At 49.1% G+C, this 21,076-nt stretch overlaps 2 protein-coding genes across 8 annotated transcripts in view; one reads left to right on the top strand and one right to left on the bottom strand.

Annotated features, from left to right (window-relative positions):
• Positions 1 to 7,004, top strand: part of MNT (MAX network transcriptional repressor) — a 34,369-nt gene extending 27,365 nt beyond the window's left edge. The window contains exon 6 of the mRNA XM_053960823.1: positions 336 to 7,004. Within this exon, the coding sequence (XP_053816798.1) occupies positions 336 to 1,042 (707 nt within the window). The 3' untranslated portion in view covers positions 1,043 to 7,004. The remainder of the gene's footprint in view (positions 1 to 335) is intronic.
• Positions 7,005 to 8,534: 1,530 nt separating this feature from the next.
• SGSM2 (small G protein signaling modulator 2) overlaps positions 8,535 to 21,076 on the bottom strand; it is a 35,085-nt gene continuing 22,543 nt past the window's right edge. For 5 of the 7 annotated variants that reach the window (XM_053960816.1, XM_053960821.1, XM_053960817.1 and 2 more), the window contains 12 exons: positions 18,790 to 18,937; positions 18,171 to 18,235; positions 17,634 to 17,779; positions 17,099 to 17,227; positions 14,428 to 14,610; positions 13,702 to 14,076; positions 12,900 to 13,024; positions 12,377 to 12,459; positions 11,799 to 11,908; positions 11,254 to 11,350; positions 10,319 to 10,486; positions 8,535 to 10,046 (listed from right to left, as the gene is read on the bottom strand). In XM_053960816.1, the coding sequence (XP_053816791.1) occupies positions 9,958 to 10,046; positions 10,319 to 10,486; positions 11,254 to 11,350; positions 11,799 to 11,908; positions 12,377 to 12,459; positions 12,900 to 13,024; positions 13,702 to 14,076; positions 14,428 to 14,610; positions 17,099 to 17,227; positions 17,634 to 17,779; positions 18,171 to 18,235; positions 18,790 to 18,937 (1,718 nt within the window). In that variant the 3' untranslated portion in view covers positions 8,535 to 9,957. The remainder of the gene's footprint in view (positions 10,047 to 10,318; positions 10,487 to 11,253; positions 11,351 to 11,798; positions 11,909 to 12,376; positions 12,460 to 12,899; positions 13,025 to 13,701; positions 14,077 to 14,427; positions 14,611 to 17,098; positions 17,228 to 17,633; positions 17,780 to 18,170; positions 18,236 to 18,789; positions 18,938 to 21,076) is intronic. The other 2 variants (XM_053960819.1, XM_053960820.1) reach the window with 2 other exon arrangements.

Raw genomic sequence — 21,076 nt, 5'->3', positions numbered from 1 at the left:
TCCCAGAAGGAGCCCACTTCAGCCCAGGCAGCTCAGCCAGGTGCTTTCTGTCAGCCTCTGCTCATGGTGCTCCCCTTGCTTGCCCGGTGAGACCTCTCAGCCTGTTGGGAGCACCCTGCTCTAGGTGGGTTTTTGGGCTGTCAGACTTGCCTGGCTCCGGGTCCTTGGCCCACAGGCAGTGAGGAGAGGGCTGTGCCATGAGAGGGCTGTGCCACCAGCCTGTAGCTCAGTGACGCCTCCTGCACGTCTCTTCTGCTGATGCTGCCTTGTAGGGAGGCTTCAGTTCATGCTCTGCTTGCGTTTTTATGGGAGTTTCTTCCTTTCGTGTTTTCCAGAGGGTGAAGACAACATGGATGAAGATATGGAAGATGACAGGCCAGTGAACTCATTACCAAAACTCACCCAGCGCCAGCACCCAGAGCTGCTGAAAGCCGTCCCCCCCAGTGCTGCTCCCCCGCTCCCCACGGTCCTGCCCCCACACGTGTCCATCCAGCAGAAGCCCCACGCCCAGCCCTCCCTCCAGACACAAGCACTGGTCCCGCCGCAGGCGATCGTCCCTGCACAGACTCACATCGTGGCGGCCTCGACCGTGCAATCGACTGTTATCGCCCACACCGCCACCACCCACGCCTCCGTCATCCAGACTGTCAACCACGTCATTCAGGGGCCACAGACCAAGCACATTGCTCACATTGCACCTTCCACATCCAGCCCCGTGCAACTCACCACTGCTGCTCAGCCCATCGGCCACATCACTGTGCACCCAGCCACCATCAACCACATGGCTCACCTGGGCCCACAGCTGCCCATCTACCCCCAGCCCGTGGCCGTCAGCCAGCCCGTCGTGAGCCACATCGCTCACACCATCTCGCACCAGCAAGTGAACGGCACCGCGAGCCTGGGCCAGCCGGCCGTGATGGCCAAGCCGGCCGTGGGCACCCAGGTCGTGCACCACCCGCAGCTGGTCGGGCAGACGGTCCTAAACCCCGTGACTATGGTGACCATGCCGTCGTTCCCGGTGAGCACGCTGAAGCTGGCCTAGAGGTCTTTGTTGGGAACCTTTCCTGAGGAAACTCCGTACATTCCAGCCACGGCGGGAGGAGGCGCGGAACGCCGCGGGTCCCGGTGCCCGGCCTGCCGCCGGGACGGGGCCGCTCCGCGCGCGGGGCCGCTCCGCTGAGGAACTTCAAAGACACTTGTTCATGGTGACTTTTTTTTTCCTTTTATGTGTAATGAGTGAACTATGGATATGATGTTCTTAAGACTTTAATTTTGCCCTCTTTACGTGTTGCTTCTTTGTAGAATAAAAATTGCTGATCTCTTTATTGAGACGTTGCGTAGAATGGGAAAAAAAAAATCATAGAAGTCTATATTTATATATATGTGTGTATGTGTGTGTATATATATATATGTATATACATATATATATAAATATAACATTTGAAGGCCTTTTGTAAGGTTGATTATTTTGCAGGATTATGAGACAAAATTCTTTTTTGGAGGAAGAAGCCAGAGTGTCCTCTCTAAACAAGAAACTATAAGATAGATGGTTTGGTGGACCAGAGTACAGTGACAAAAAACCCCCCAACAACAAACCACGAGTCAAACCGTGTTAAAGGTATTTCCCATCAATATATTACATTTCAAAAACCATCTAAAATCACTGTGACTTGTTATGGCATTTTAAGGAAATTCTCTGTCCTGTCTAATAAAAGGAAAAAGAATACACAACCAGACTTGATTTGTTGCCATTTTATAAATGACTTGATTTTATAGCTATGTCAAAAAAATACTGGTTTTTATTATTTTAATGATTGACAGTGCTTTGTTTGGATGTTTTTTGGGGGAGTTTGTATTTGGTCTGGCTTGGTTTGCTGATGCAATAATTGGTTTTGCAGATCTCTGTGCATGGCATGGCCCCGGTCAGGGTCCCTCCTGCCAGTCCAAGCTCCCCCCAGGTTTCTCGGGTTTGTTGTTTGGCAGAGGCACACACTTTGTGCTGGCAGCTTGCAGGGCGTTTCTGTGGCCTGGTGAGTGGAACCTGGGACAAGAAGACAGAGAAATGAGGTAGATTTGCTGCATGGGTTAATGTTTGTTAGTTTGTTCTGTCCTGACCACGCTTTGGTGTGGGAGCCGGTGGGTTTGGAAGGGGATAAAAGGGGATGTGGTTCCCTTCCAGAGCACAGGCAGTTCAAACAGCTTCGTTCCCCTTGACAGGGAAGCAATCTCTCCTTATGCAGGGTAAGGGTTTGCTGCAGGAGATCGCTGTGAGAGCTCGTGTCTGACAGTGAGACGTGCACCAAAGAACCCTCATCCCTCAGGACCCTCCCGTTCCCCCTTCCCGGTGGTTGGGGCAGACCTGTCTGAGGTCAGTGGCAAATCCCAGAGAGCCAGGAGGGGAGGAATGCTGCTTGGCTCTGCTGGTACCTGCCAGCCTGCCCGGGAGGCTGCTTAGGACGTGTTGCGCTGCTCGCTCAATGTTCTGGTCCTTGCACAGTGTGTAGCTACTGCTGTGAGTGATCTTCATTCTGTCTTCCTCTCTTTTTAAAGCAAGTATTCCACAGTCCCTGCTGCAGGCAAAATGCTGCTGTAGCCAGCAGCTGTTCTCCTAGGGCAGGATGGGAGGATGTCCCACATCTGCCCAGGAGCTTTGGGAGAGGAGGAGGGGGTGGCTGAGCACCTCACGGCGCTGTGTCCTGCAGGAAAACAGCATCCATCCTCTGCCCAAAAGACCTGTTGACTCTAGCAGGACTTCAGCCTATTGAGGACTGGCGTGAGCAGTGTCAGGGATGTAATTGAGAACATCTGCCTGTTCCATACTGTCCCCAGTTAAAACTGGTCTGGAGGCAGGAGAAGTGACTGCAGAGGTCAGGGGTGATTGTGCCTTCTGAGCAGGTGTCACTGGGAATTGTGTGAAGTCTGTTCATAAAGCCTCAATTGCCACTTGTTTTATTTTTCTTTCATGCATTCTTGAGTTCAGGAAGCTCTTGGCTGTGCTTGCCAGCACAGCTCCTGCAGAGTGGACAAACCTTGAAGGATTTCTTTTCATAGAACCCCATTTAAGTAGATCATTTGTTCTCATTCCAGTGCACCATTAACACTGGGGGATTCCCAGAATTGCCAGGTCTTTGTTGTCCTCTGTCCCTGCAGGTGCTTTCCCAAGGAGGCTGTTGTGTGCCAGTATTTGAGAGATAGGGTTGGGTATGCCTCAGTTTCTCCTCATCAGAAACTCCTCAATGCTGAGTAGGTGCAGCAGGGTCACCTCACTTCTCAGGAGGGAGTGTGGCTTTGCCTTCTGCAGCAGCGTCAGGAGGGGGAGGACGTGTGCTTCTGCCTTTTTTTACTGTTCCAACTCACAGAATAACAAATTCTCCTCAGTGAAGGAGAAGGAGCCAGGTTGAGAATGTGCTCGGTGCAGGAGCGTTGGCTGAGCCCCAGGGAGATGAGCTTTCTGCTGGGTTACTGAATGGCCTTGCTGTATGGACAGGGGTGCTGCTGACCTCACCTTCTACTCCCTTATGGTTTAGAGCAGAGTGGCCCTGCCTTGCCCAGTCCTGTATCTTGGTCAGTTTTTCTTTCCCCTTGGAATTGTGCCATGCAGTCTGTCTGATCCCCTTCATGGGTGTTGGCCTCCCCATTAGCTGCATCCCCCTTGGCCTGCCCAGGAGCTGCTCCAGATGTTGTGTGTACCCCTGTTCCCATCTGCCTTTTTCAGGGCTATCAGAAACATTCTTTGGGATTTTTCTTTTTCTTTTTTTTTTTTTTTTAAGTCAGCGAACTTCACTCTATTCTGTGGGAAGAAGAGTGGCCACAGCCCTTCCTTTTCTTGCTCAGAAACTTTGGATTTACACTGATGCTCTTAGAAATCCCGTTCAGTACTGTATGACAAGGGGCACTTTAGGAATGTTTCTCCTCCTCTGATATATGTTTTCCCTATGGAGAAAGCTATATATAAATATATATGTACACTTGGGGATTCATAAGATCTAATTTGTCCCCCCAAAAAAACAATAAATATGAAGTTTACAAGAAATCTCTTCTGTTGTTGAATAATATTAGTTATTGGTAACCATGCCACAGAAACAATAGAAAATGGGGTTTCTGCAAAGTAGTTTGAGAGGGTTTTCTGTCCTGTCACACCTGGCTCGGAGCCTGTTGGTCAGTGGAGATGGTTCTGCCGAGGGCAGGTGCCCTTGCAGCCCACACGCTCCACGTCCTGCTGCCAGCAGCCAAATCGTGCTCAGGAGCTGGACCTGAGCTCAGGCAGCACGGCCAGGGGTGTTTGCAGCTGGGCAGATGTGTGGGCACAGAGCCCCAGAATGGCCACGGGGACACCTCGTGCTGGGCTGCGCCTGCCAAAGCCACTGCCAGCTGGCCTGCCAGGGAGGTGCAGGCAGAGGGCAAAGAACCCAAACTGCTACTTTAAAATGATCCTGAAAAGAGCTCTTAACGCTGACACTTTAGATACAGGAATGTATTCCTGACCTCACCAGTAAAAATTTGCCAGATCTGTGTAGTTTATCCTAGGAAGGGAAGTGATCTGATTTCCCGTGTTCTCTGCAGTTGCTTGTGTGGGATCCGAGAGGCAGCGGGTCGTGTGTCCCTGGGGGCACGGTGGGGGCAGCTGCTGACCCACATTTCACATGGGGAAATAAGGGCTGGAGCCAAACTGCTGCCGTCGGGGTTTTTCTGCATGTGTGTGTGTGTATGTCCATCTGTCTGTCCGTGCCGGGGCTGAGTGTTGGGTGTCGGAGGCCAGAAGGGCTCCAGTGTCACCACTGGGCCCCTGGCCACGGGCACGGCTGGGTTTTGGTTTCTTGAGCAGAGCTGGACAGGGGATGGCCCTTTGCAGAGGCCTCTGCTCTCGAGGTGCCCACGGCATGTCCGGGGCCTTCATCATCCCACTGAGCCGGCTGCTGCCGCTGCTGTTGGGCTCCTTGTCTTTTTTTTTTCTTTGTTTTATTTCAAAGTGGCCTTCTGTAACAAAAGAAACAAAAAAAATGCCTTTGGGTGGTTTAGGTGGAGGTGAGGTGTCGCTGCTGTGTCGGTGTCGGTGTGGTTGTCCGTGCGCACGCCTGGTAGATTCCTGTAGACATGCAATGCAAGGCTTATTGTGTCTGGTTTTTGTATGTAGCCTGTGTCTCTTTGGACTGGTTTGCATCCTGAGGGTGTTTTTTGCATTTAAAGAAAAAAAAAGTGAGAACTGTTCCAGGTTGGGTGGGTACAAGGGGCTCTGGAGACCTCCCGTGTGCCAGGGGTCAGGAGGAAGGTGTCTTCTGCCCCATGTGATGGTGTGGTCAGTGCTTGTTTGGCCCCTTTGCTTTCTGTGATGGGTCTCCAGTGTCCCCACTGTGTCTGGAGTGAGCAGCCTTGGCCACATGAACCAGGTGACCTCTGCTTACCTGAGCAGGACTTTGGCTCAGCCTGTCTCGGTGTTCAGGCTCTTGCTTAATTAGCTCAGTCAGATACGTGGCTGCTGCAGAGGGCTCCTGGAGCTGGTGTGGAGGTGGGCAGCTCTGAGCACTCACAGGGGAGGCTCCTCTGAGACTTGGCATGTTTTTTTCTGAACAGTTGTTCATTCCAGTCTTATTTTGATTCTAAAAGCTATGGGGGTGAGGAGAGGAAAACCCTCATACTTATGGCCTATTTTCCATCCCTTGTTACCGTTTGCTTGTTATCATTTGGGACAGATTTAAATGGATTATAACACTGTCTTCAGGTTATTTCCTCCCTGAGTGAAACATCAGTTGTTAGAAGCGGATGTTTAGTGTTAAGGAAAATAGGCTGTGGGTAGAATCAGTCATGGCTTCTTTCTGTCCCTCTTGTACAGAACTTGATAATCCAAACTTGAACTATTAAAATACCAGCCCGAGCCCAGCACTGGATGGTGCAGTCTTGGCAGAGGTTGTGTTTGGCTGTTCCCAGGCTGACTCACTCCTTGCCTGAGGCTGCTGAACAGTGAAGGAAGGCCCCACTGGCCTCTGTCCCTGCTCCGTCAGGGCAGGGACAGGGCTGTTCTGTGCTGGGATTTGGTGGGAATGGGCCGTGGGATGTCAGGGTGCTCCTCATCAGGGCAGCATGGCTGGTTCTGCTCTAGCTCTGGATGAGCCCCACTGATTCGCCCCATTCCTTGTGCTGTGAATAGGAATTTGAGCGTGAGGGAGCGCTGGTGCAGAAGTCACCACCAGGGAAATGCCCCGAGCTCCCAGCCCGTCTCTGTTGGAGATTTTCCCTGGCAGGCAGGCAGGCAGGCAGGCACGTCCTCCCCGAGGCCGTGCTGCTGTGGTGGGCACAGGCCCGCGCTGGCCGCGGTGCTGCCCGTGCCGGCCGCGGGGAACGCTCCGGCAGAGCCCCGGTGCGAATGCCTTATGGATACGCCTTAACAACCTGAGCCAAAAGCGTGCTGGGGCTTGACAGAGCGAGAGGTCGGGGACAGACTGTGACCACCCGATGATTTATTGGCTTCTGGTCAGGCCCCAGCCTGGGCATCACTGGGTGAGGAGCCGTGGTGGGAGCGGGGACCCCCTGCTCTGTCACTGCATGTGACCGCCCCCCCTCCTGCCTAAAGCATTTATTTATTTATTTTATCTCGCTGTGCTCCCCGCGTTAGGAATGTGTCACTGGAGCTGCTGACTGTGAGCCCAGTCGCTGCCATCGCTGGCCTGGAGCCCCCGTCCCTCCCCTGCACCTCACAGGAGCCCCCGTGTCGCGCTCACCTGGGCAGGTGCAGTCTGTGTTTACAGTGAGGACGTGTCACTGTGTTACCAATTTACTGAAATACTGAATATTGACAAACTAGACTGTAAAGATTTTTATGTGTTTGGATACATCTGCTATGTGAAAAAGCAACTAATTTTGTACATATTGTATTTTTACTATTCAGCTGTACAATACTGGCTCTTCATGCTCCAGAATTTAGGTATCCAACATGAATGATATCCATGTAATAAGCACTTGCCTGAAATAAATATAAAACTGAAATAAACATGCACTGAAATCGGAAACAGGTTTCTGCATTTGCTTCCCTATGCTTTGCATGCAGATCCTTCACTTTGTTTGTGATTTCCCAGTTCCAAGAGCAATGCCTTCCCTCCCTCCGGAGCCACCGCGTCGCTCCAGGTGCGTGTCACGGATCGGCGGGGCTGGAGCTCGCCCAGACCAGGCACAGCTTCCCGAGGGCCGTGTGTGGGTCTGGATCCAGCAGTGCTCTGCAGGGGGAAAGCAAAGCCTTGGCAGCTTCAGCAATCTGTGAGAAACTCGGGAAACGGTGCCCTGTCCTGTGCCCTCGTCCTGCTGAGGAGCCCGTCCCAGCCCTGCTGCAGGCAGAGGGGTCCCGCCAGCCCCAGCAGAGCAGCGTCGTGCCCGGGACCCTCCTGCTGGGACTCCCCCAGGCAGCCCCCTCGGGGTGTCCTTCCTGTGCCACGGGCTGGGATGGGCTGAACAGCCCGGCCAGACCTGCCTCACATGGAACTCTCTCTCCTGCAGGTGCTGAAGTTGGAGTCCCAGGTTCTCCCGCGCCCTTGTCTCCAGCAGGATGTGGCAGACGTGGACGGTCACCCAGCACTGGGCAAGTCCAACCCAGGGTGGTGTTGGGGGCAGCAGGTCAGGGAGTGGGGCTCAGGCAGAGGGGCTGGGGGAAACACCACGGGTCTAAATAACTGCATTAAAAATTACTGAGACTGTGCAAAGGAAATGGTGGGGGACACGTGGGAAGGACAGAGGGACAAGAGCCAGCTGTAACCCCAGTTGTGGTGCTGAGGTGCCCTGCCCACCCCAGTCCCACCACGTAGACAGGTGAATGCAGAGGACACAAGGACACTGGAAGTTTATTAAGCCAACATGTTCCTTGGATGCGCTTCATAAAGGGCTGATCCTTGTTGATAGGGATAAATACCTGATTAGCAGCTGGAACGAGCAGTGCCTGAGGGATGGCTGCACCCACCCCAGCACACAGAGGCCTTTGTGGGGCCTTTTAATGGTGGAATGGGGAAATGTTCTGTAAGTCCCCAGGGACTCATCTCCAGGCAGACCTATTTAGCCTAAAAACCTGGAACACTGCTATAAAAACTGCCAGTAGCTGCCAGGTGAGACCAAGAAGGGACCATCCCTGCTGCAGAGGAGATGCAGCTGGAGGAGTTTAAGGGGTTTGAACAAGGACTGGGAGTGATGGAAGAGGAGCTCTCCTGGAAGTCCAGCAGCTCAGCTGGATTCAATGCAGCTGCAGCACAATCAGGCCTAAAATTTCAGGATGAAACTCTTACTACTTAACACTTGTCATAAGCCTATTTCTGTTCTGGGCTGGGCTGACTCAGGCTCAGCCTGTGGGTACATGAAAACTGCCCTTAAAGTAATTTAAGGGACCTCGGGAGTCTACTTAATGGTGACCTATTTATTGCCTCTAGCACTACAGCCCATGCAGCTCATCAGAGAAACATTAATTACATCTTGCCCTATCCTCCAGACAGCCTTATCCCTGTTCCATTGCTGGAATCACCTCAGGGGGAGAGAAATCGCTCCCAAAGAGCTCCATGGGATGCCTTGATGATAAGTATTTATTCATAAGTTACATTTAAACATAAATAATTGAGCAATAAAGAGAACAGTCTGCTCTCAACAAAAATAAATAATACACAACATTGAGAAAATCCAATCGGACAGAATGTTCTAACAAATACAGCAAAGTTCACAGATTGGGTTTGTGTGAAACAGCTGTACAGAACATTCCCAACATACCAAAGGAAAATAGTGCAGTATTATTATCTGTACATCCATCACTCCCTGGGCTCTGGCAGTTGGAGGTTTTTCTCACTCTTCTCATTCTTTTAAAAAATACTTTTCCAGTTTTCAAGTGAACAGACAGTCACACAGGGCCGGGCAGGGGGCCGGGGCACAGACTGTCCTGGGGCACAGGAGGGCTCCACACTGAGCAGGGGCTGCAGCAGCAACTCAGAGCCCCCCAGGAATTCCAGCTCCTTCACCTGGCAGGGGCTGGTCCTGCTCGCAGAGACCAGCACCTGGTTTGTGTCTGCAGGACCCCACGGAGCCTCCCCCTGCAAGCTCTGCAGGGCAGGGAGGAGGAGGAGTGTGCAGTGAGGGAGCTGGGGGAGCCTGGGCACTGCCATCTGCTCCCCATGGGATGAGAATCCATGGCCCTGCACAGCCCAGGGAGCAGGAGCTGCCAGCGTGAGCAGGGTCCTGCCTGTGGGCTGAACCTGCTCACCTGAGCAACACAGGGCAGGGCCTGGCAGCTGGGAGTGGTACAGGGTCAGTTTGCAAAGCAAAACAAAGGCAGGTCTGTGTGGGCCATGAAGACTGAGCAGTGAGAGCCAGTCAGCCAAGGCCAAACTGGTGTTTTAGCTCATGAGCTCATTGCTGCTCCCGTGAACTGTGGCATTTAGGTTAAGGCCATTCTCCCAGCCAGAAACCTTATCAGCTTTAATCACTGCTAAATACAAACCCAAACGTTTTAGCAACATGATCTCAGACACATTCTCTTCCATGTTCAAGGCAAAGACAGTGAGGCCAGGACCGTGCTCCTCCAAGGACCCCATCCAATGCTTGCAACAGTGGGCCCAGCCTTGCCTCCACAGCAGCTTCTGACAGAGCACACAAGGTGCATCCAGGCTTTACAGGTGCAGTAAGTCAAAATAGAAATGTTGCAGTTTGTCAAATCCCCCCCTTTCAACATCACAAAGATGTAGAGAGATGTCTTCTAGAGAGGGAAATAGAGAATGCAAAAAGATTTTGTCTAGAAATACAAAGTCAGTGTAACAAGGACTATCAAACACCAACCTCATCTGGTGAAGGGAAAGTTCAGGTTTTAAAAGTCTGTTACTATCTCCTCACTATTTATTACATTACATGGAAGATGCAATTAAAACACCATTTGGAATTACAGTGCAAGGAATGCTGCATCCAGTGGCTCGCAGCGAGGCCCCAGGGACAGCCTGGCCATGGTCACTTGTTCTCAATCAGTGTCTGCACTTTGTAGACAAGGTCTCTGGCTATCCTCAGGATCTCCGCAGCATCGTGGTGCTCAGCCATTTCTACGAGACACGGACAAACAAGTGTCAGCACCTGCCCAGCACTGATACTCATGTGGCATTAGCAATAATTAATTACTGTAACAAGCAGCAATCCCGGAACCAACAGGGGGTTGGTTTTGGAGAATTAAAGATAGAAGAAGTGGATGAATCCCTTGTGCTGCAGGACCTGGCATTGAGACTCAGAGCTTAAAATGATCACAACAAGAACTGCACCAGTCTCAGGAAGGGAGAAGGAGCAAAGTCTCATTACTTTTTATCAAAATGGCTCTTACCATTAAAAAACTTGATGATATCAGTGAAGTCCATGTTGTTATCACGGATAATCTCTCGATAAACTTCCACAAGTGCTAAGGCAATGAAAAGGACAAAATGTTCTGAAGAGATGTGCTTTGCTGCCCAAATAACTTCCCACACTGTAAATACATCCTCGTACAACAATTCTGAATGGGAATAAACATTACAAGAGCATCTGATTATTCAACTGACCATGTCCTTCCTCTCTCACCACTGTCTACAGGCCTTACTCCTGTACTCCTTACTCAGACTCCTCCTTTTCCTCTCCCCCTCTCCTTCAGCCAACTCCTGTCACTTGTGCACGTAAGGCACAGAACTGGCTTAAAGAACAATTGCCACAGCCTGCAGGTGGGGTGGTGCAGAGCCAAGCCCAGGAAGGTACCTGAACCACAGGGACCATGTGAGAGCAGCACAGGAGGCTGTTCTACAGGGCTGCAGGTCTGAACGTGTGCCCAGGTGTATCTCGGCTCTGCAGCGGGCCTGTCAGCACCAACACTCTGCTGGAGTGTGCTTGTGCAAGGATCCTGGCATCAGGGGCACTCCCACACCACACAAGGCAGCTCACTCCAAGTACAGCAGCTCCTGAGCTGTTGCTGAGCTGCTCCTTTTTATCACAAGGATGAGACAGGAGGTATCAAAGCTCACAGAGGAGTGGGATCACCTTCTTGAGCAAACAGGCATTTGCACTGGGCGGGAACTTGGCTTCGATCACATCATCAGGAATTTACAACTCCCCTTTCTAAGCCTGGACTCGTTCCAGTGCTGCTTCACCTCAGAGCTGCATTACCTTTCCTGGCTACAAACACTCCAGTGATCCCAGCTGCCACTCACCATCCTGACTGACACTCACACCAAAACACAGAGCTGTTACAGTTCTACACAACCCTAAACTACAGGCACAGAACATTATTACCTCTTTTAAAGTCAAGCAGGAACCAGCGATAGCAGAAGTAAAAATGAGTGTAATCTCCATTCTGGTGCATCAATTCAAAAAGTTCTGAGTCCAGAATCTAGAATGGAAAACATCAGCTGTCAGGATGTGGTCTGAAAGCAGCTGAGGTCAGAGGTGCTGGACTCCCACTCTGCTCCTCATCCCGTGGCCAGAGCAGCTGCTCAGCACAGAACAGCCCTCAGCTGTGTGTGCCAGTGCTGTGACCTGGGTGCCCTGACTCAGAGCTGAGCTGAGGAGTCACAGTTGATCTTCACCATGACTTTAAAGGGCCAAGGAACAAGGTGAAGATCCTACTGATTTTCAGCAAGTGGCTAATGTCCATCTCCACCTCCACCCCTGCTCTCAGGATGTAACTCTACAAATCCACTTCCAACTCCTCCTCCCCAGCTCTGAAGTCAGACCTGAGCCCCACTCCTTGGAGCTCTTACCCTTTGTGTGGCATCAGGTGAGTCCTGAGCCTCTGCCAGAGCCCTGTCTTCTGTCAGATACCCTGAAGCCAGACTCACCTGGATGAGGGACCGCATGTTGGCGAAGTGCGTGTCCATGGCACCTCCGTTGGGGAAGTTCTGGCTCATCCTCTTCATCAAGTGGCTGAAGCAGCTGTAGGCCAGCTGATCTGCAGGGACAAGGCAGACACTCAGTGCTGGCAATTGTGGGACTTCTTGAACCAAAATAACAGAACTGCAGGGCTTGGGAAAAACAGGGTCTTCCCCTTTGCTGTTCTCTGAATCCCAGGATTTAGATGAAAGAGAGGTTGGTTCCTGTCTCTGGACCATTTTTACTAGTTATGTTTCAAAGAATCCAGCCTGCAGTTGACTTTTCAGCATCAGTAACTACCAGAACACAGTAATTTTACTAACTTTGGTAAAATTTAATCTGGAAGTCAGTGAGTGCCAGGGCAGCCCCAAGACACTAATGTTAGCCATTTCAACAGCCACAGGTGGAGAAAACACAAATCAGGAGCTGCAGGTTTGATTTTGCTGGTGACCCAGCCCTGGTTAATGCAGACAACTCCTGAAACAGCATTTCTAAGGAAAGACCTCACTAAGGATACCAGCATGTCCCAAAGGAAAACCCTTCCTACCATTGTCAAGAATAACCATCAAAGGAGCCAGGAGGTCACACATGCCTTGGACATAACCAACTTCTAGGTGCTCCCAGACATAGCTGTGGAAAGAAGAAATCCTTGTATTGAAGGCTGATTCCACATGTGAGATCAAATCCTAAGCTGCTGAAGGTGTGAGTCTCAGAACCGTCTGACACTTCCCAGAGTATTTCACAGCCCTTTACTGTTTGCTGCCTGGATAAAGTGGCCCTCTGAGCATGGAGGTGTCATCCTGATCAGGAGAAACCCAAATTTCAGAGTACATTCAGAGAACAGTTCTGTAAAATAAGGTCTGTCACTTGAGAAATCTTCTCAAACCTGTATTCCAAACTTGGACCCATGCTCTAAGCTGCCATCCTGCCTGTTCCTCCTTCTGGCAAGTTGTTTTAAAGTCATTAGTGAGAATTCTTATTGACTGTTATTTGCATAGTATTATAGTTTATAGATTAGCTTATGGATTGTGACACAAATGTGAAAGTAGTTGGGTTTACAAGCTCATTACCTGCACATGACATTTCGGAGCTTCTCCAGGTTCTCATCAGTAAAATACCAGTAATTCCGGTCACATCTCTGGACATCTTTATCAATTCTGTGCAAATTTAAGGCAACAGTGTCCAATAACTCTATCTAGAACAGAGAAGTTTTAGTTAGATCTGCCAAGTTCACAGCATTCCCAGGACTCTGTGCAAATTTGCTCTGAGAATCACCAAATGAGAAACAGTACAATTATACTCTGAGCAGATGAGGGCATCGAAATACTCAATTACTGTCAAAAATACCAGGTAAAACACATTTGTTTTCACTGGGAAATGTGCCAAAACTATCTTATTTCCAAATGGCTATTTCCAGTTAAATAACTTCAGTAGAGAGAAACAAAAACTATGCTGCTCTGTGACAGCAAGAGTAACAGAGGTGGTGGCATCTTGAATCTAGATTTAGGTTGTGGTTCAGTTTGACTAGATGGAGGTTTTAGCTTGATTGAAATAACATTAGAATCTTACAAACAGGATATTGTCCACACCCCCAGCCACTGGAAAGTTCTAACTGCTAGAAATGTACCACACTGATTGTCTTGCCCTCCTACTTAAAAAAAAACCAGCCAAATTTTTTCTTGCAGCCTTATTTCCAATCTAGCTCAAAATCCAGATGAAAAGATTTGGATGGAAAAATCCTCAGTTATCATGCCACCAGCTGTAGTTCTAGTTTGGGACTCTCTCTCATTAAATCCTATCTGAAAAAGCACCAGGGCTTGCTAAAAAAGCAGTGCTGTGCAGAGAGATGATGGCACTTCAGTTGTGACCTACTGTGTAGGACGCAGCGCAGAGCGAGGCGACATCCACTAGATAATCCACCTGGGAACTCAGCTGCTCCTCTGAGACAGAGTCCTGGGACTGCAGCACCCCTGCCTTGGCTCTCTGCACGCGGGCTGTGCCCGCCTCAGTCCTTCCCAGCTCAGCACTGCCTTCCTCCTCGGCGCCATCCTCGAAGGAGCCGCTCTGCCCGTCGTCAATGCTGGACAGGATGCCCGAGGCCACCGAGTAGTTCCTGGAGGACGGCAGCCCCGAGTCGGGCGAGTCGAACTCCAGGGCCGCGGGCGCCGGCGCCGCCGTCAGCGTGGGGTCCTCCTGCCCCTTGGGGTCCTGCTCCACTGGGTCCGTTTCATCCACAGATATAAACACCTGCCACGTGCAAAACCAAACACACGCTTCAACAGCAGCCCTCATTTGCCCTGAGCTGGGTCTGAGTAAAGGACCTACAGGGAAGTGATCTGGAGAGCTGTTCCTCTGCTGAGGGGGGATCTGCCTTCCTAGGTGAACCTTAGAGCCCCTTAGGCATGTCCTGCTTAAGAACAGCTGTAGACTCTCCAAAATTCAGACCTGCTCTTCACTCTAACATGGAGACACCACAGCTCCAATCTCTGCCCAGGATTCAGGAGCTGTGCTAACCTCCCTCTCTGCCTCCTGGGGCTGCCCCTCCGCAAATGCTGAGCACTGCCCGCTCCAGATGGCGAGTGGGAAGGGGGTACCTACATCATTGCTGATGGTGGAGTCCCTGTGGATGAGCCGCTGGACGTGGCTGTCAATGCTGCTGCCCGACGAAAACTTGGCCAGCGTGGCTGAATGCGACTCCTTCTCTCGCTGCTTCACAATGACCTCGCAGGCCTTCCACTCAGCCATCACCTTCTGGTACCTCAGAGCAATGTCTGCGTCCACCTGCAGACAGAGACACGTCCTGAGACACTGCCCTCCTTGCCAGAAGGCACTGACACTGGGAGGAAGCAGGAGGGAGAGGTCTAAGGCAGGTGCAGGGTCTCAGACTGAAAGCCCAAAGGCTGCCGAGGCCCTCTTGCTGCGGCAGCACATCCCTGTGACTGGAGAGGAGTAGTCAGGTGTTGGGCATTAAACCAGAAAGGATCCATATTAGCAGGTGTATACACTATCAACAGCACTGTGCCACTGTGACAGTGACCCAGGACAGAACAAAAGATGTCATGTGAAACCTCACACAGAAGTCAGATGCAATCTACAGAGCAAGCGCTGCCTCTACCTGCATCATCCCTAATTCCATCACACCTCCTTCCAACTCCTCTGCTCCACCTCTAATGTAGCCCTTGTGAAGAATTCCAGGTCACAGGTTGTACAGAGTCAGATGCTGGGATAAACTCCGGAATCCCAGCTCCCACAGCCCGTCCTGTGGCTGCACAGTGCATGGCCAAGTCTATCCGCACTGGGCACCACAGGAATAAAACAGATCTTTGTCACTGGTGGCTTTCTCTTTTGAAAGACAGCCACAGAAACCCCCTTGAGCTCTTAAGGGACATGTAGCAATTTTACTAGTCTGTCACTTGTCAAGAGCTGAAGAGAAACCACAATTGTGAGCTGGCTCCAGGCTCTGCACTTGGCTGGCTGAGCCGATGATACCCGAACGTTCCTGCTAAGAGCTGCAGGCTGTTTGTCACTTGAGGTAGCTGTCAAGTCATAAATCATAAAATACAACAGTTAGTGGAGGGCTGGACTCCCAGCCACATCTGGGAGTGCAAAAATACCATCAGAAGACAAAGATGATAAATCACCTGCAATGACTTCAGTTGAGGACACAATGAGTTTCCTGTATGTGCAGTGTTATGACTGTTTCCATGTCTCTCATTTAACAGACTCCTACATTCAGTGTAAGCTTCAGTCTCCAACAACCTATTCTTTTGAGGAGCCAGCTATTACTCGAGTTTACTACTGGTGTTGGGTAGCTCATTACAATTCCAGGTAAGTTTGGAGTGGCCCTGGGTACAAACTCAGGGAGAAAAATCTTCTGTAGGAGCCTGTGTTCTGCAGATCAGATCTTTTCTATCTTGTAACATCTCTATATGAATTTACTGTAATTCCTATCATACAGACTCCAGTATTTATCTCTTCTTGCCAAATCTCTTATGTTCTAGCTGTACAAATGCACGTGCCCTTTGGAGATGAGGCTAGCATCCATGAGAGATGGCTTCACATCTGCCACTCAAAAAATGAAACATCTGGGTCCTTTTGTTCATTTCCAGACATACCTTTTATTTTTACACATGGATCATAAATCTGATAGTTCATATACTTGTGGAGACTAGAGACAGCAAAATGCAATCTATGCAAGAAACCTCCAATATCCTTGCCTTTCTTGAAAATCTGAGATTAAAAAAAGAATGGAGTAGTGCTCAGTAGAACATTCCTGATGTACACACTACAGCTAGAAAATCTATAATAAACATCTATTAAGATGACTGGATTCAGGGGGGACAATCTGCACTGTGACCCAGTTTGAACAGTGAAGGGCTGTGTTTCTCCATCTGTGTTCAGAACTGGCTTTTAAAGATTATTGTGAGGAAAACAACTCAAATTGCCACAGCAATGTTAGTTTAGTGCCCCATTTGCAAGACAGCCATTTGTCCATGGCAAGGCTTGAGGTCAGGCTGTCCTTCTGCTCTGCAGGTGCTCACAAGGATATAAATTACCCCTTGGCATGAAAAGTAATTGGGATTTAGCAAATGCCAAATGTTTTGATATATAAAGCACTCCTTATCAATTTAATCTAGAACAGAATCAGCTACTGCATGAGTGCTACCTCCCTGGTAATAACACTAACTGAAAAGCAGATTAATGTGTTAATTATATTCCAGGCCAAACCTCATTACTGTTCCATCCAGTTCAGCCAATCTTTGGGTGATGTCACAGAAAAGCAATGTTTTACCAGCACACAGTGACTCCAGAGGGTCCATTTGGGCTGTTCCCAGCTCCAGAAAAAGTCCATGCATGCAGATGCAGCACCATGGAGAAAAGGTAGTTATTTCAACTTCAGTCTGAAGTATAATTCAGCTAACACACCATGTAAAAGAGGGGCGAGTAAAATTTCCATCCAAATGTCAATGTCTCCCCATTGTGAAAATTACAAATTTGTGGACACAGGGTGTGCTCAGGGCACGTGCATGCCACAGAGAGAGCTGAATCCAGGTTCTCTGACTTCAAGAAAGAGAGAACTCTCATTTAGTGACATTCAGATATTACAACTTAGTATCAAAACCCCTCTGCTAGCATGTGTTACTAATTTTTTCACTAGTGTTTTTTTCCCTTGGGAATATCACACAGTAATAAAGACCAACAGCTGCTATTCAGAAAACAAAACCTACTCTGCAAATGTAACTCAAGATTCCACAGAAGCTATGCTTACCTGGTCCATCTCCTTCTTGGCCATGCCAAATTTGTAGTGACCTAACAAGAATGGCCACACTTCCTTCCGAATCTCATGCTGGACCCCACCATAGTAAACTCTTCTTAGTAATTCCAGTTCCTTATAGTTCTACAATGGCCAGGAGAAAGAGGTGTTGAAGGCAATACATTGGTATTTAACTCAGGTACACTCAGAGACACTTCACACTGAGTACAGAGACAGTGAAATGCATGCAGGACACTAAATAAATTCTGCAGTTTGATTCAAGCCTTCAGAACCTTAGCTGAAATCCACCCTAATGTAGGCTGTCATGCCTTCCATAAAAATAATCTAAATTTGAATAGATCAGTTGCTTTAATAATAATTTATATCTTTGCTTCAGAGAAGTAAAGGAGAGAAGAGGCTGTAAGAACTGACTCTCTCACGAGTTGAGAAGTGACCTTTAACATTTCTTGGGGCCCGCTGCAGGTGATTTCCTGTCAGCGCAGCAGCGTGTGGAGCCCATGCAGGGACACGAAGGGGACGTGTCACTGACCTTCTTGTCCTTCTGGTACTTGCTCCAGACCTCCTTGGTGAGGCCGGCGGCGGCGCTGGCGGGTCTGTCGGGGGGCACGATGCTGTGGTTGACCAGCGCCGAGAGGTGCGTGCGCACCGTGGACAGGTGCCGGCAGTGCGCCAGCCCTGCGGGGACAGCGAGGGGACAGCTCAGCCACAGGGGCCTGGGGGGCACCTGGGAACCCCCAAGGGACAGCCCTGCCTGGACTGAGCTCGCTCTGCACCGTGTGAGAATGAGCAGTTACAGCAGAGCCAAAGGTGGAACAGATCGGACACAGAGCAGCAACGTCCACGTCGTGTATTACACTGCCACGTAAAACCACATTCTGTCTTCACTGTGCATTGCTCCTCCCACTGCCAGCAGCAAAACTCACAAATACTGAAACACTGGCTCTGCAGTTACACCCACCCTACTGCCCTGAATTTAGGGACAGACTGCTTTCTAAGCCAAACATCCCATGTTGTTTAGATAAACATATGGATACCACATGGGCCAGCTATAAGAAGCTTCACTTACATCCATAAAAGGCTCTGGAAATGATCTGCCTCTTCATGCTTTCACACAACATCTTTAAGGGAGTTCTGTGGAGAGGCACCAACAGGGTAAGAGCAGGTGGTGAAGTCAGAGAGCATCAGGAATTTCATGCTGATCCCTGTATCCTACACACAGCAATTTTTTTCTCTGCACCAAGATTTATTTAGTTAAAGGACACAGTAATAACAAACTCCACTTATTAAAGCATTTCTCCCACCAACGTTTTGGCCCCAGACAGATTTCCCCCTGGCACACACAGCCACAACTGCTGCAGGTACACTGTAGAGATCTGTGTCAAATTGAACTGCTGTCCTTCATTCAGTTGTTAATGACTTGTTAAAGATAACGTTCCCAGAGCTGAAGTATTTTACACTAGACAAAAGAACTAGATGAAATTTTTCTATCAAAATGTGACTTGTACACAGTTTAATAGTTAGTTTTAATAAACTAAATTTCTTGCTGCCTAACTTCATCTTTTTATATTAGAAACTACTTGAAAATTGTTACTTTTTGTCTTGAGTGCTGCAACCACTCAAACCTTCCTGTTCTACCCGTGGCATGCACACAGTCCCCAGGTAAGCTCTCTGCACAGCTTGCTCACCGGTCGTGGATGCAGGTGCAGCAGCTGGGAATGTCGTAGGGAGAGCTGCCCATGGAACAGGAGATACAGGAGGAGCCCTGGCTGCAGTGCTCCAGCTGCCACGACAGGTTTGCCCCAAAGCCTTGCATCTCTATCATCTCACTGGTGTCTGTGGAAAAACCAAACAAGACAGAAGGACATCAGCCTCTTCCATTCTCTCCCCCTCCTCCCGTGCATCCTGATGGTTCATGCTTCACTTCTCAACAGGCTCTGAACCTCGGTTCCAGAAACAGGAGAGCAGCATCCTCAGAATCACTGCTCTGGACCTGCAGCATGCTGTGCAGGGTCCCTTCCCAGGAAGCCAAACCCCTTCACCATTTGCCCCTCTCTTGCCCACGCACATCCCAGTTCATGTTTCAAGAGAATAGAGAAAAGGGTGCTGCAGTAACAACTAAACTGGCTCTTGTGTAATATTATGGAAATGTCATTTATGGCCAGAAGAGATGGTCTAGCCCAACCTTCTATTTAATTCAGGCCTCAGAATTTCAGTTTGCAGTTCCTGGAATCAGCCATAGAACTGCTGGTCCAGCCAAAGTGAAAGCTGGAGCATGAAAGAAATTAAGGTAAACTGAGTCAGTTACTTTCAGAAGATGCTTCTTTTCCCCTCAGAACCAAATCCTAAAATACTTAGCACAGAAGGACAGTTCCAGTCCTGCCAATATCTGCTCTCTACAGGAGTATGTGATCCAACTCTACAATGCAGCTTCCTGAGTTATCCCTTCTCTACTAAATCTATTTCCCTTTTCAACCAGCTTCAGAAAGGCAACTCAAAAAATCAGCAGCTCCCTTCAGAAAGCTTGGCTTCAGCTCTTCAGTCTTCCCAGCTGGCATTTGAACTCGTGGGGTTTTTGGTTTATAATAAATAACTGGCCTTTCAGCTCACCCATGATTAAAATTAAGGCAAATACAATAATGTATGTCATAAAGTATGCCACTAAGTTAACATTTACAAGCAAAATCCAGTCTCCTGGGCCGTGCTTTTAAAACAGATATTTGTTGAGTGGTGGGGAGGGGCAATTCCAAACCATCTCATGCATTTTAAATCAAGGTAGCACAAAGCATTTTAGGAGTGCTTATTAGAAAGTGGGCAGAGGTGAGGGAGGAGTGGAGTAAACCCATTTGTTAACAGAAAAAGCACAGGCTCATGCGGAAGCAGTCACGTGTGTTTCATTTCACAAAACAAAGTGTGATGCAAAAATGCTCTTCACCTTAATTCTTCAGGAAGGAGCTGAACGACCCAGTCTTTATTGCAGCTTCTTATTGGGTTCAAATAAAAACCACTGGATAAACATTTTTAGATCATTAGTTTTTGCCTCCCCTCTGTAGACAGGAAAATTGGGTTTTTCATTTCTAATTTTTTATTGTTTTTTTAGAGAAACAAGGAAAGAACCCCACAGAACCTAAAGATTCAGATGAAAGGTACCTGAATTAGTGAAGAATTAGAGTGAACAGCATCTTTTATTTAATTGTAGTGGTGTTATCTGTAACTTCAGCTACATGCAAAAGTCGAGCATGTTGCAAAATGTCAAAGCAGATGGCTGGCAAACCTGCTACAACAGTGTTGTCATTATGGGCTGGGGCTGCTGGAGAGACAGCAGCCCAGACAGGCTATTCCCAGGCACATCCCTAACTCTACCATCCCCTTCAAGATGAAATAACCAAAAGCAGACACCTGACAGCCATTCTAGTGGGATAACTGACATGTTCTATCAAATGACTAAAGACTAAATTGTGTTCCTTATGATTAACTTGTATGTGGCAGTTAAAGGTCTTCCTTCCCATTTTTGCCCATAGCCAGGCACAATCAGTTAGGACACACTGAAACTTCCTAAAACAGTCTTTTTTCAAGGGCAACACTATTTTTGGAACTTCCTTCCATCCATGCCTTCTAAGAACTCTTTATTAACTTGGGCTGGGCTTTATCAATTTCCAGGGACTTCCCCTTGGGATAAGTGTGTGGGCAGCCTAGAAGAATTGAGGTTCTCCTTGGACACCTGTTCGTACCCTGTCTAACCCAGAACTTCGGCACTGTACAGAGATGCAGGGTAATTACTGCCTCTTGCAGTCAGTCCCACCAGTCCAGGCTATAAGAGAAAGCAAGGACTTCTTAGAATTCAGAGCTAAACTACTGGGTGTCAAATGCACACACATCTTGAGAATACCAACTTAGTATGAAGAAATAGATGACAGATTTGTGGAGGGGTGGTGGAGCTCACAGCTGATCCTCTGAAGCCCACCCAGCCTATGG

Source organism: Vidua chalybeata, chromosome 20, assembly GCF_026979565.1.
Source record: "Vidua chalybeata isolate OUT-0048 chromosome 20, bVidCha1 merged haplotype, whole genome shotgun sequence".
NCBI lineage: Eukaryota > Metazoa > Chordata > Aves > Passeriformes > Viduidae > Vidua > Vidua chalybeata.
Note: the sequence above shows the minus strand (reverse complement) of the source record. Positions and strands in the feature narration are given on the sequence as shown.